The 15,822-nt window shown below is 40.6% G+C and overlaps 1 protein-coding gene across 2 annotated transcripts; it reads left to right on the top strand.

Moving 5' to 3' along the window:
* The first annotated feature begins 236 nt into the window (after nt 1-236).
* Nucleotides 237-14,524, top strand: LOC119742177 (G-protein coupled receptor 22-like). Of its 2 annotated transcripts, none has more exons than XM_038218216.1 (2): nt 237-552; nt 12,650-14,524. In XM_038218216.1, exon 2 carries the CDS (start codon nt 12,966-12,968, stop codon nt 14,400-14,402), a length of 1,437 nt encoding a protein of 478 aa, XP_038074144.1. In that variant the 5' UTR covers nt 237-552; nt 12,650-12,965; the 3' UTR covers nt 14,403-14,524. The 2 variants fall into 2 exon arrangements, with proteins under 2 accessions (XP_038074144.1, XP_038074145.1); XM_038218217.1 differs by lacking the exon at nt 237-552 and adding an exon at nt 4,270-4,493.
* Nucleotides 14,525-15,822: the final 1,298 nt, after the last annotated feature.

Here is a 15,822-nt window from a genome sequence, read left to right as displayed (position 1 = left end):
TGACGTTTGATAACAACGAATTAAATGCACAAATAGGTAAAGTTTTGGTTGACTAAAAGACGCCCACATAAAATAGCACCTGCCAGTTTTACAATGTCAAATTAACCAGGCTATTTTGTCAGCGTGCACGGTTTACTGCACTTTCCAATCGAGTCGGTAGCTTGACCGAAACGCATAGAGTGCAATGCATCTTGCCGTTCTCTGAGTGCAGTCGCTTTCCACGCCCGTTTTTTTTTTCTCGTGTGACTAGACGCCATCGTGACTACATAATCAATGAACGCTAGAAATTTAGTTTTCTGGAAATTAAGGTTGGCATCGTACGGCTTGTGCTGCATAGCCTAGGAAAAACACCTGTGACAACGTTGGCCAAATTATTTTAAAAGACACCATTGGAGAAACAACAACACATCCATTAACACAGCAATAGCGGAAATGAGTTAAACAGCACCGACGGTTATTCACTCTTGTGTTTGAGTTTCATTGAACAAGAACAGTCGGCAGATGATGGAGGCAGGAGCGCAAGGAATTTGAGACGATCTGAGCAGTGCGGAGGTAAGATGGGAAAATAATTGAATATTCAATTTCTCGTTTTGTTTGAAGAGTTGGCGAACCTTCAAAATAGCTCTAGGCAAGAACAGACATTCAAGGCGAAAACACTGAATTTCAAACATTTCGAGAATTCTGCGTTGGCTCAGCTGTGCATAGCAGGATTTGTTTCATTTCTAATATAAGTAATATTCTGAGACCAAGTTTTTGAGAAAAAAAAAGTAAAATAATTCTTTAATTTAATCACAGTGTACCAATGTCACGGGGACTTTGATAACATCAACGAACTGTGCTCGCAGTACCTTGACATTGAGAATAGGAACTGTGGAAAATAAAATTGATTTTACCATCCTTTTATTTATTTAAGTGAATAATTACCGCCAGTCATTTTCGTGGTATAGTGAACCGACATTAAAGTCGCGCTCTCGTGGTTTCACACAGTTAAAGCTTAATTTGATAAAGTTCTCTTGAAATTTCCAATATCCCGTGGCGGTAGTTCTTTGTGTTTTATCTAGTTTCGAGATCGTCCTTTACTTGATAATTTTGACACTGACTGATAAATTGCATTTCGAAATCGAAGCGTGAGGATTGCATACCTGCTCGGTGCATTCTATGTTAATTTGATCACTTATTTGATATCAATAATACGCTTGCATGGTTTGGAGTTAGCCAGTTATGGAAAGAATATAAATCGCGATTTAAATCTGTCTGTATGATTCTTCTTTTGAATTTAAATAAGATCAGTTGCTTTTGTGCATTTAATTGTTTTCGTTTGAAGCAACAACATTGCTCGTATGCTGCATTTACAATAAGCCTGTGAAAATGTAAACTATACATTTTGAGAAAACAGAAAATATTTGCACATGTTTTGGGGTCTCGTAACGGGATTCCGCTGCAAAATCACGTACAAGAAAGTGTGCCCGCCGGCACACTTTTTTTAAAACCATCTTCAATTATTGTTTTCTTCCGAACGATACCATTTCAGGCGGAATAATTTCATAGGGTATTTTCAAGGTGCCATCCCTATCCTTAATTCAAGTAAGATTTTTCTCATTAAATGGGTAGGTTCTTTTACCCGTTTTTACCAATATTCCTACGTGCCTTTTAATAACACCAGATTAGCAAAAATTGTCTGAACTACGTACCAACAATTTCAATAACAAGCATTCAATGCATCTCATGTGCATTACATTACGCACTCCCCCCCCCCATACAACTTGGCATTGCGCAGTGGTTTTTCCCCCAAGATTTGCGATTTGTTCCTTCTTATCGTTTGCTATTATAATTATATATGTATTATATAAGGTTTATAAATAGTATAATGCGGGATGTTATAAGATGCTTGGGTTTCGCTCATGAGAGGGATCCATACGCATCAGCCTCCGTAAGACAAAGGATTATAAACAAAGCACGGAGTATACACAGTACTTCACGATAAGATAATTGCGATTGCATTACTGTAGACAATCTCCTTATAATGCAAGGCATTACAAAATGCACCGTGTTGTGCGTAATTTTGTTTAAGTATCGAAGAGATTGTTTGTCGTCCTTCCAGACGGTTCAAGTACTTCGCCTGAAGCTAAGGGATGTATTGAGGTTACCATTGAGTGAGAAATTGATCCTCCTGTTTAAGTCTTTTTCCATGTTCACTTGTCGTTTGTGAATGATTAACAAAACAATAGTTGTCTAGCAACAAAATTACAGATAGATAGTCATATTTTTTTTGGTAAGACAATTTGTTTGCTCCTTTCTAAAAGGCTGTGACTCATTAGCAATGCATCATAAAAACAATTGTCGTAATCAGCGAAGAGATAAACAAAAGTGACAGAATTATCAACACCATTTTTATCAACTTCATCAGCAGTTTCAGCCAGGTGGCTTTCGACAACCAAAGTGAAATCATATTTGAAAGGTTCGACTAACGTCGGGTAAACATAAGCTCTGGGAAAATAACAAAAGTTGGGGACATTTACAACGCCGGCGATCATTTTTCTGAACGTGAAATTCACTTCGCACTCTCGTGATGCGGCCTTAATTCTTCAAATTAGTTACATCAGTCAGAGAGATTCCCTATGACCCTGGGAAATTTCAATCAGCACTCTGCAATTCCACGATCCGAGCGTCTTGTCAAGGAGAGGTCTTTCCTCTGTCAGATCACGTTCCGTAGGGAGAGGTACGCTCGACATTGTCTGTTCGAGAATGGAGACAATTTTCCTTTACTGAATTTCGTGCGGCGAAATTCCATCGTGCACGTGCGTCCAAAATTGAATTATGTAATGAAGTGCTGTTTACCACTTTCTTTTTTAAAACCCTCGTGCGATCTTTTAAGTATTGGATGCCAACAAAGGGCACAGACTTTTCTATGAACCATGTTTGTTTCTCAACAGATGTACATGTACATTACAACGAGAACTTCTTCATAGGTTGTCGCGGTCGAAACGGAAATCCAGAGCTACAGCTACGTCTGTCGTCGGTCGTAGGTTGCAACGGACAAGTACCTGGAACATAGCCATAGACAAGAGATTTCGATACGGCCCAATTAGGCCTTCTTGCTGTGAAATATGGTACCCGAAACGCCCCCTATCGGGCACAGTTGTGCTAATCAACGCCTTCATACCCAAAGACACATTCTTCTTCGGAGCTTTCTGAAGGCTGGTATAAATTCACGAAAACCAGACAATTTCCGTGTTATCCACGTACTCCGGCACATGCAGCTAACAGTCATTCAGAGAAACCATACTTTGCATTTTATGTAGATAAGATCTCGAACCCCAAAGCACAAGAAACTTTTAAGTCGAACTCGAAACATGGAGCTAAAATTTCACGAATTTCTGTTGACAAAAACCTCAAAACCTATATCATGTACTGAAACAAAAACGTGAAATTTGCTAAAATGTTATTCTGAAAACTGCTGTAATACTCTTAAGGCAAAAAAAAAAAGTCTCCGGTTTCTGGTATGCGCGCGCGTCGCCGGCCGTAGCCATGCGTGTCGGCAAAATGAAAAAGTTTTTTTTTCCAATGAAAAACTCACTGGTTTGACTGGAATCCTGCTGCTGCACAATTTTAACGTGTCTTTAGATGGGGTTATGATCGAGAATAAGCTTTATGTGGCCTCTCTGGACTCCCATATATTTGCACTAAGTTTAGTCGGGCACCATTTGCAGTCATCAGCCGACATTTGAAGCAAAAAAGTCAGGTAAAAAAAAAAAAAAGCAGCGTCGCCGCACCACTTTTTGGGCAAGCTCCATACCAGAAACCGGAGCCTTTTTTTTGGCCTAAGCTTCTACCTCATAATTATTATCACAGTTTTTGTTAATGAATATTGAAATTTACATTAGAGTAAAATATATATAAAATACCTTTCGCCCGGAATTTATACAAAGAATGACAATGACGGTACGTGTGCATTGGTCACCAAAATGTCTTAGATGCCCATAAAACACTAATGTACGGGTCTCTTAAGGTGCAGGTTCATATAGGTATGCACACGGGCACGTTTTTGCTGATAACCATGTAGAGCTCAGTGAAATTGGGTCTGGTACACGTACAACTGTACACGCTTTGCTTCATTATACACGCCCGTCAGCCCGATGGCTGAGCCAGTCATTATGACACGATCGTCTTGGATTGATGTTATTAGTTTGTTTCAAATCATCTCATTTAGCCCAAGGCTTTTGACTGATTACTGTCTGGTTGGCCCGGTGCAGTCTTTTGTTTGCTCAGCATTCCAACTGTCTGTTGACACTGGCTCCCAGGCGGCGATGGATGAGGAAACTTTGTCATCATCGTCATCATCTCCTGCTACGTCTTGGGTGGAGAAATTGGAGACTGCGCGCGCGTCAGTTCGTTGGTTGTAGTATAGCGAGCCAATGCATGCAGTTGTTATTTGGAAGTAAGGCTGTAAAGAACACGTACATCATAATGTCGCGATAGGGCTGTCAGAGTAGGTAAGTACACTTGCTTGATTGACTGGAAGAAATGGTGCGTGAATTTAATTGTGAAGTAGTCATCAGCTGGATAATATTTTGACTCTCAATTGATAGGGACTGTATTTTTCCCTTCAGAATGTAGTTAATTGGGAATGGTTTTAGTTGTAATGTACCTGGCTGTTAGACAATCTTTGTGGATTATTCTTTAAAATTAGAGTCCACAGTTTGACATTTTACCTGTCCCCGTTACCTCTGAATTTTGCCTTTCAGGTATCTAAAGAATGTCTTCAAACGATTATGTATTTGTTGGAAGTTGTCAGTTCGCTATTCCTTATCAGTCTTGGAGATCGGACAGCCTGAACGAGTGCTTCCAGAATTATAAAATCATATATAACTGTCAGACTAGTGTAGGCAGGGGCAGGGAAATGTGGACCCCAAATTTGTAGAACGAAGTTATACTTTGAGCATCTTTTGGAACCAGGATTGTTTCTTTTTGTTTTGTTGTTTTGAATTGTTTATTTGTTTGTTTGTGTTTGATCACGTATTTCTTTTGCCGTAAACGTCACATTACTCAGCGTAAAATTTTCTTTAAAACGCGGAGAGTAGCGTGTGCGTGTACTTGAACTAACCAGCCGAATTGTAAGCAATATATGTAGGACAAATCCAATTCATTTTTTTCCCTCAAAATTTCAACAAATTCAAAACCTCCACAAGATAAGAATAAGATCAACAGGAGGCGGTCAAAACACTGTCTTTTTTTTACGATGGATGCAGTTACATATATTTCCCCATAGAGTTCCTTTCTTAGAATTTCCGTAGGGTTCAGACATTCGTTATTCTTCTATCGGCAATAGCAATAACTTGAGTTGCCGGGGTAAAGAAAAGTTTTTTTTTGAAGAGTTCAGTACCCTACCGAGTAGCCAGTTATTATAGTAACCACACGCAAGGTAGACCGTTCACCCCATGTGAAACACCTTTGGGACATAACTGGTGGCGTCACTAGTGACGTTATGTTTTTCACGCCTTTTTGCAGTTTATTCAACGCGCGGAGCTGGAGGTGCGCCGGTCACGTACGTTTTCTTCCTCAGGAAGTCAATGGAATCAGAAAACCCTCTTGACTTTTGTTGGAGGTGATATTATGATTTTTTTTAAAATGGAAAAAATGTTTGTCACAACTTCGACATGCAAACCTGACTATTTGTCGAACGAAATAATTGCAGGGGGCACGTAGGACCCTCATTTTCTAGAGGAGGGCACTGCACTCAACGCGTTCAGACAATAAAAGGGTCATTTGCAGTTCCCTAAATTCTATAAGAGGGGCGGCATGGGCCTTATGCACAAGTTGGCCATTTGTGCCGTGTTCCCTGAATGTATTTCATAACTTGTGAACTGTTGAATGGGATGGTGCCAGACTATTTATTCACTATAGCCGCACTTTCATTTTTTTTTTAAATGTGGCTTAAAAACATAAGAGTATGTTTAATCACTTATTTTAAATAATTCATCAGAGCAGACTGTATTAATTTGTAACGTCATTGCTTTCATTTCTCTACACAAGTTCCAAAAATGAAGATTTTACCTCACTCTCAATCCAATATGGCCGACTCGTGAATAAGGCCTAATGGGGCACATACCTCGACCGGGGAGATGGGGCGTGCACTAATTGCTCCCCTTTCAGATACGCCTAAAACTCTCGACTAAAAAAACTGATCGGCAAGAGCTAAAGAAAATGTTGAGTTTCGGATGATTATGGATAAAGAAATACAATGTACGTACAATAATTGCACGCTTCTTCAGTTTTCATATCCGCCCTGCGAAAACCTATATGCCCGTCTGACATTTAGACGAGGAAATTATTAAAACCATGAATTACTCTGCAGCCAAAACAAAAGCTTAGACAACAAAATGTTTACTGATGGAATCTCCCCCACAGCGCCAGAAAAACCTTTATGGCTATAACATTGGTTTTCCAGTAGGCCTATTGATTGGCACCCCCTTTGGAGTTAATTAACACCTGCACCAAACAAAACCTACGCACTGCCATTTTGTTCTTAGTCAAAGGATGATACCACCTATAGCAGAGACAGACGACAAAGACTCGTTAATGAGTAACACAGAGAAAAAAAAATCGATGCTCATTAGATGCACACGTATTCATGAACCAACGTTCGGGGGAGTCAACCTGGAGCTAATTACATAAAGATGATAACTATTATTTGAAGACAAAAAAGTGCATGTTATTTCGAATATTTACTGAAAATTGGTGGCTATATTGAGAGATATTCTTACTTCGTACGGGAGGGGGTAAATCACTTTAAAATTGCAAGTGATAATATAGCCGTAAAAGTTAACCTGGTGTTCAGCACATGCAGGAACTATTATATAATAGTGGTACTTTTAACCATGATCTTCAGAACTAGGTATTAATTGTCATTGCCTGTATATGTTTCCGAGGTCTGCACTAATTTGGAAAGTCACATGCGTACTTCCACAGACTTTTTTCTGTATGATTATTCTTTCAATGACTTTTTGTCGTCGCACAAATCTTTTTTGGGGGGGGAATATTTGTAAGTCCAGTAATTTTGTGAACGAATAACATAAAGGAACACAAAACACCGCCATCTGAGCTTGGCCATTTTGTGAGCAAGCAAACCCTCTTTGCTATAGACCGAATGATAGTGATGCAACCGTAACTTCTTTGGTATGCGCTCCATGGAGTCCCTTAGCGTGCCACTCAAATCTCTTTCGACCAATATGGGTACAAACAAAAATGCAAATTGTTGATTTCCGCAATTGGTCATAGTTATGAGGCCGCGTGGGGGGGGGGGGGGGGAGGGGGGCAATTACATTTTCTGAAACCAAGTACATGTATAGTCAGTGACCGCAATGCGCATGCGTCAGTTGGTAACGGAATGTTTCTTGGACTTAACTTCCGTTTAAAAAAAATCCTCCAGAACCACGAATTAGAAGAAAAGAGTAAACAATATATTTTACCGATCATCACGACTTGATTAAACACAATTTAGGAAAGAAAATTCTCTTGTAAGCGATTTAACACAGCATGCTATAGGGAAACCACACAAGTCATGAAATATATATAAGCTCACTTATATGAATTTATTCCGAATCAGGTGACATATTTATTCGTTCACGTGATATGTTCCACGCATGCGTACACTGCAAAAACTGTAGTGTTCATTTAACACCATTCGGTATCTATATAGGACAACACCAGTAAAATTTAACACCAGATGGTCCTATATAGATACCAATGGTGTAAATTTAACACTGCAGTTTTTGCAGTGTATTATAGTCAATGACTTTACAGAGATGCAAAAAAAACCCAAACAAACAAACAAACAAACAAACAACCCCAACAAACAAACAAACAAACACATTTGCCGACGGGGACATGCTGGCATGACGAATTTTACAGCTCTGGAAGTCCGGCTCAACTCGGCCTGACGTAAATCGTATACAGGTTAAAATGTTAATCGAATGTTGGGCTATAGGCCTACCGAATATACCCTTACATGTACGTTGCATGTAAAATTGGTTACCAGTTTCTGGACAGCTAGCACAGGTCTAAGTGTTTTTCTCTGCAAATAATCTCCGCACTGCAATTTGGGATTATATTTCAGATCGGCAGCTCGTGTTCGCCCCGGCTGAAGTGTTTTGAAGCGCCACTGCCCTTCCGACGTCAGAATTTCAGTAAAATTGGGCCAGCAGGCTTGTCATGTGTGCCAAGGCTACGTTCGGTGACAATGACGACATCCAAATTATCGCAATCGAGAGCAAATGCCCAACATGCAATTTTGACAAGGATTTTGCATTTTTGAATGAAGGAACGAGGCTTATCGATCATTTCGATTCACGCTTAGCTTTATGCCTGCTGCAATGTTGTATGCAGTCCTAAATACGTCAAGGAAGTAGGCCCTAAGTGACATGAAACTGAACAGAAATGATCTAACCGTACGTTTAGTATAATGAGTACGTTCCCAACGACTCTTTAGTGCGTGTAATGAGTAACTAGAATACGTTCCCGACGTCGTTCGGCACCCTGCCGAATTTGCCCTGTGAAATTTTACAGCGCAACTTTTATAGGGCCCAAGTTGCTTGTAAATCAAGAGTACTTTTGGAGATGACTGCATTTTGCAACATGCTTCAGTTAAACGACTTGGATGAACAGTGGTCATAATCAGACACTATTTTAAGTATCAGATGTTTCAAACAAAATAGTATACGTTGCAGTGTAACGAGAATTTAAAAAAAAACCTTCGTATTCATATAGGTACTATAGACGTTTTTCCATGTGCTCGGCTCATTTCAGACATTAACATTATGATACACTGCCCATTGTCATCCCGAGCGTTTGGTGATATCTTTAATATAAACTACTGGAAATTAGACTATGTCGAATCTTTTCATCTGGAATAAACTTTGCCTTTCGTAAAGCATATCTGATTATAGTTAAAATAAATTTTAAAAAAGTGAATGTGAAGCAATCCTGACAGTCTTGCACGTTGGGTCATGGGAGGTTCACCCGTGTTCTAAGTATCATAGTCAGGTGGCATATGGTCGGAATCGTGACTGGTCAAAAAGCACCAAACTTGGCAGATAGTTATCATAGCCCTACTAGAGAAGATACAGGGTGAGTAAAAAAAAGCGGAACCCAAACCCCCTAAATTATATTTCAAATTAAAAAAAAACATGTAGCACCAAGTAGTAATAATGACCGGAAAGCCAATTTCATAAGTTACTTTCAGATGAAAAAAATGTGACATTACTCAATCCGTTCAAAGAATATTACCATTTAAACACAATGACCCTAAAACCTCTTTCGTCCAAAAATGCGATTTCAAGAATCGTCGTCACAATTGTCTTCAAACATCACCAGCGATAAAACCTCAGTTTAAAAGTTAAAATATTCAACAAAGTCCTTTTGAAGGCCCGTCTTTTAAAAAAAAGAAGAGGATTTTATAGATCATATTGTTTGCCTAACCAGGGTTGTAAATAAAGATATTGTGTACCACAGTTGTTGACAGTTGTTGAAACAAGTTTTCTGTGTCATTTTCTTTGTTGTTCCAAACAGTCAGAATACACATATAAATTGCTTTTTTTTGGTCGAAACAGGTTTTAGGGTCATTGCGTTTAAATGGTGATATTCTTTGAACAGATTGAGCAATTTCAGTAATGTTTTCATCTAAAATTAGCTTATGAAATTGCCTTTCCAGTCATTATTATTTTTGGTTCTAAATTTTTTTTTTTAATATGAAATATATTATGGGGGCTCTTGGTTCCGCTTTTTTTTTTTTTACTCACCCTGTATTTAGCAGGGGGTGACACCTTAAATTCGTTTTGAAAGGGTGCGTACTTTGCATAAATCGTAAATAGCCGGCGTGTAATATATTATCTTAGTGGGGGCTATACGAATCTATCTGCCAACTTTGGTGCGTTGGAGCAGTCGGTCACGATCTTTTTGAAAAAAAAAATAGATAGCTACTTGACTCTCAATGTTGACGTTGTGACAGTGCTGTAGGCTCGGGAATAATCATGACCTTCTGGTACCTTTCAGTTCTCCAGCGCGTAAATTAAATTAACAAGGCTGTGTTCTCGGGGACAAAGCACGGAACTGGACCAAAATTGTAGAAAACTAGAAAAATCTGATTATACGGGAGTGATTTTCTCCCTCTCAAAAAGCCATTACAATATGCATGAATATTGTGCCTTTGTTGAACTATTCGGTGTATACATAGAGAAAGGACGTATGGCATACATGTATTAATAGGTACGGTATGTAGTAATGTTCAGTGTATAAATGAGGTTATGTCCTACGTGGCTTTTTTATCCAGCTATGGCTATTCGCAGTGGCACATTGATGTCAAAAAATTGAAGTCACAGCCGAAAAAAAGCCATTCGAACGTGGGCTAAACCTTATCAGTAAGAGTTAAGAGAGAACAGACAAACGAGCGTACGGAATGTGACTCAAACTCTTGGGAGGTTTCAGCATTGGTTTTCTCATTTCTGTTCCCTATGAAGATGCATAATTTTATGATTATCTTTAAATACGGTTGTCAATTTCTCTTTATGGAGAACAATACCGGTACTTAGAGCCAACATCACTTGGGTAATAATTTTGGATGAACATTATTTCAGGAAGTACATTTTTGAATATTTGAGTTTACACCCAAACTTACCGGTATGTGTTCTTTCCCTGACTGAATATTTATTCAGAATGCGGGAATGGGCTTTTCAAGGAAAAATCCCACACCGAGTGGTTTTAGGTTCGTTTTTTATGTATGCCGGCAATATATCAGGCTTCATGCATTTAGGTCTTAGTTATTTATTTCGATATTTTTGGTGTACTGTCGGTGCGCTATGGGGCGGCAGTAACAATTACTGATATTATCAGTGGGACCATTATACGCCCGGTTGCCATGACGATGCCAAATACACTGTTATATAAATTATGTACACGACCATCCTCTTGCAGTTGAACGAAATTGAAAACGAAAAAGCCAATTTTTTTGTTCCGAGTAATTGAGACATTTTGAAAACCAGCAGGATACTCCTTGTGAAGAATATTGTGGAGCTATTGTTTGAAATATAGAAGCCGCCTTTCATTTTTTTTTGGGTGCATTTTCTGTTAGTTTTGTATGTGTTGCCGCCTTTCTTTATTGATGGCTTGTTCGGGCCCGTTTTGTGTCTGGTGTTAGTTTAGGCTATGATGTACATTTATAGACAGTTGTAGAAAGGTGACTTGTAGATTGTGTTCTCTGTACCCTTTCTCCGATTTTATACAACCCTCTGAAAAGGGCTTTGATTTTGCAAACAACTGCAAGATGAGGTTACATGCTGAGGTCTGATCGCCGACTGTGGATAACTTGTTCTTGATTCTTTGTGCTTGGAACTTTGAATGTAAATTGTTTGATGGGGGTTTCGGATCCACTTAAATCCGAGCCCTCTGGCAAATTTCATTATTTCGTTACCTAGAGTCAACTTGTTCCTCTGACTTTTGCGTCAGCACTGCCTAGCTCGGGGAAACCGGTCAAATTGACTTCGTTTGAATCAAATTGTCCATATACACCTTCCATAATAATTCCTCATGCACGTCAGTGAATCCTTACTATCTTATCCTTTCTCTCTACTTCGTCTTGTTTTGGGGGCCAACCTCGCGGATCCCCGTGAAATTGCAATCAGCGAGACAACCAGATTGCCGGAGGGTAGGCGAGTTAATGATGCCGGGTCTATCTCCGGCCGCGCGTCCCCTCTGCCCACTTACGACTGTCAACTCCCGGACAAAACATATGATAAATTTATATAATCTTATTATTTGCACCAACACTCCACTGATCCCATAGCTTGTGCGAGTCACACAGCCGGCGTCACTCCCTTGTAGATACTCGCCGGTATTCTTTGGCCAGGCTATTTCCAATATTCCTGATAGTAGGTTCAGCGAGGATCGATTTCGAGATGAATTTCCGTTGTCTTCTGGACGGATGATGAGGATACAAAAGATCGCGGTGGTTGTCAAATTAGCAGTGCCGCCGCGATGTGCAGAACTTCGCTTCCTGACAGTTGCAATTTTCGTAACTATCCCCAAAGGTGCCATCACTGACACTATTCATCAGGTAACCATGGTACTCGTTTGCATAAATTATTTCGCAAGCCCCGCTTTCGTTTACTCATACATACCGAGTAAACAGAGAACCGGCATGCACTGTACACGTCGCGCGCCATTTGTTGCATTCATAATCGTCCACGCTTTATTATGCACGGTATTCATTTGGACAAATCGGTTTCATTTCCTGTGGCGACAAGATGAATTCCGTAATTATTTTTGAACGAACAAAAAGGACAAAGGGCAGAGTCCATCTACTTAGGCTAAGTGCAGACGCAGTCGCGTATTTGAAATGGAATACCTATACTGTGCGCAGTTTTGTAATTTCGCCTCGGCATTGCAAATTGATCATTTTACCACGTTTATACGGGATAACGGCTGTCCGGGCGTGGATGTCGAGAGCGGAACGGATGATTTTGTCTGAAATGATTGAAACCGGTCTCGATTCAGCATCCTCTCGTAACCGTCGGCCCTTTAATGTCTCTTGAGTGTTTGTATGCACACGCACGGGGATTTATATTAGCTTCTCATTCTTTCCGTATTATATTTGCAGATGGAGATTACCGAATCTGCACATGTGGACAATCTACCTCACTGCGCAGTTCTAGTATGAACCTGGAATCATCTCGGCACACATGCTGAGGACCATGAACAAATATGGGACGCATCTCTTATGACCGTTGACAACGATTGTTCCCGAGTAATCATATTGCGAACAACTACTTGGAAATGACACAGTGTAGGTTTGTCAATCCATTTCTGTTCAGCTACTATGTAGAGATTCTGCTGGAAAGGGAATGCAAATCAATACATTTCTGATTGTGTTTGCCATCCTAGTGGAATGTATGGTATCTTGAGTAACAACTGATATGGAGAACATGGGCCCATCGCTCACCAACAACAGCTCCAGTATGGCGTATCCCACCGCTGCCACCAATGACAGCGACATGGGTATGAATGACTCTACCCTTATTTCCGACACCTCCTCCTACGTGTATCCTATACCATACGTCGTCATCCTTTCGGTTGTGTTGGTCATAGAGATGCTTGCAGGTGTCCTGAGCAACATAGCTGTTCTCTTTAGCTACCACGTCAACAAAAAGTTCATCCGCTCCGTCAGCGATGTCTTCATCATCAACATGAATGTTGTGGACATCATCATCTGCCTAGTCTCCATTCCATCCACTCTAGTGGCTGTCCTCTCCAACCCAAGCATCCCGCTGTTCTGTTTCTTCCACGAGGCCACGGTGTCCTTCGCCAGTGTCGCCTCCGCTGTCAATGTCGTCGTCATCTCCCTGGACCGCTACGACAAGATCTCACACCCTCTGGTGAGGAAATTCAACATGAGGAACGTTCGTTGGATCCTGCCGATCACCTGGGTCCTCTCGTTACTCGGATTCTGCTCTCCGCTCTTCGGGCTAGATTTGGACAAGTTCGACGAAGTTCAACAGAGATTCGAGTCCGAGCAGCATCACTGTTTTTACTGGTTCTTCAGTTCCAGGGACAATCATCTTTACGAGCTGTACTACATTCCCATATTTTTTGTTGCGACTTTCGTCATGACCTACGCGTATTATGGAATCATCAGAATCACTCGCGTGAAGACGATCCACTCTGCTTTGGTCAAAGCAACCGTAAATATGAAAGTGGACAGCAACAAGAAGGTGATAGCGGCTGCTAACAATCACAGAGACCCGGAGAAGAGAGTCTCTAGGACAACTACCATCATTATTTTGACTTTCATCACTTGCTGGGGACCTCACGCGATAATCAGCATCGTAATTGTGGCTAGGGGTTACGCTAGTAGTGGTGAGATAACCTTAGATATATTAGAGCGATGGTTAGTTGCCCTCGGCTACACCACTACCTTGATGCATCCCATCCTTTACGTCTTCATGAGAAGGAACTTTCGGCGGGCTTTTTTCAACAGTTGGATAGCGAGATGGGCGGCCAGGCACGGGGCAGGCACGGCGCACACTACGCCGAGCCAGGAGGAGAACCCACGCCCCATGCTGGGAACCATCGGTAAGAGACAGTCGGCAAGGAACCTCATAGTCAACACGGTGGAGGAAAGGAACTCCAACCCACCACAGACTTCTACCAAGGCGAACGTGCACGCCCAGGTGGGGGAGGGAGAACACAGGCAAAACGGGGAGAACATCGTGTTACTGGAAGGTGATGACGTCGATAGCAAGCAACCAATCGTAAACCCGTGTGCTACCTACGTCATCAGCCCGTCGGCTCTCAAAGACCCAACAAGTTCAGCATTCAAATTCACTGAAAACGTTCTACCACATGTGGAGTGAGTTGTTGGAGCAATTTTGCTGAGTGAAAGCTGAAAGTGACAAGATACGCGCCAAATGGATTTTGTGTAATTCAACATTATTGATGCTCATCGGCTAACTGAATCTCTAGCTGACAGATGGACATAGATGGACATAGATCGCCTCCGAATTATACTTGGCCGGCTACGGCCAGCTGTATCCCATTATCATGTCGAACTTGTCAAAGGGTGTGGCTTTAGCCGCTTCCATCGCATGTTTAAAAGCCCTGTACAGCGCGTGTCAATGAAAATGTAGCAGTCAATCCATAAATATTAAAAATAGCACTCTCTTTTTGCAGCAATGTTCTTTATCCCATCTCATTTGGACACCCTAGTCCAGAGATACAACTACAATGAAAGGACTTGACTTCCAAGTTGGGCCACTTTTCAGATTATCTGGTATCTAATGAAAGGCATCTAAGAAGGTATGCGAATGCCTTTTATTTTTAACAAAAGGTCAAAATCACACAGAACAAAAATCCTGTCAAGGGTGAAGGAACACTCTATCATGTCATGGTAATGTTTTTTTTTACAAAACGAAACGAGTTAGTTTTCGCAAAAAAACAAATTGTTTGACTGCTACATTTTTGTTAGACGCACTGTATTATGTATACATGTATAAATTAGTTTAGTCATAAAACTACCGCGGTAGCCACCAATCCTCAAAAATAATGCACGGCAAAGGATGTAAAATTTGTATTGTGCCTGAAGATATATTTTTTGACTTTATGTTGGCATTTTTTAAAGTTCCAGGCTCACATGTGTCATTTATGTATTGCAAGTCGGACCAAAGATTCTATTAATTACGGCTTCTTGTCAAATCACTTTGCACCGGCCCCTCCTGGAAAGGTAACAGCGTATTTTGTACCCGCTCCATCAAAATCACTAGGAATAAGTCGCAAATGATATGTACGCATGAGCTGTGCCTCAGTGTAACTGAGCTAGCAATTTGGGTGTTTTTTTAGTACCTTTAATAGTTTGTTTAGGGGAATATCATGACAACATGTTGAGAGTGAAAGAAATTTGACATGAAAATTGAGGACAGAATGGAGTATCAAAAGTAATCGATGAAATAAAGATCATAACAACTGAAAGGTCATCACTTTAAAGGTAACGGACAACATGCATTTGCAAAAATTCCAACTGGCAAAATATGAAATATCCCGATTGATTGAAAATTATAGGATCACGTTTATCCTTTGAAATCATTGCGCCTGCTGTCATTTTCGAGAAAAGAGGAATTTACCATCATTTCCTCGCGATGGTTAGGACCAAACCATCGCGATTTTACAGAATTTAGTTTAGTTTGCGATCGGTTGCATTTCCATGAATGAGAAATATTTTCCCTTGCGACAAAGTGGGGATCATACCCCAACAGGGTGCGAGTCAAAACGTATTAATGG

The sequence above is a fragment of the Patiria miniata genome, unplaced genomic scaffold, assembly GCF_015706575.1.
Source record: "Patiria miniata isolate m_02_andy unplaced genomic scaffold, ASM1570657v1 HiC_scaffold_5, whole genome shotgun sequence".
Taxonomy (NCBI): Eukaryota; Metazoa; Echinodermata; class Asteroidea; order Valvatida; family Asterinidae; genus Patiria; species Patiria miniata.
Note: the sequence above shows the minus strand (reverse complement) of the source record. Positions and strands in the feature narration are given on the sequence as shown.

What these genes read in the sequence shown, in the direction of transcription:
- LOC119742177 (XM_038218216.1), top strand. Translation starts at nt 12,966, where the DNA reads ATGGAGAACATGGGCCCATCGCTCACCAACAACAGCTCCAGTATGGCG.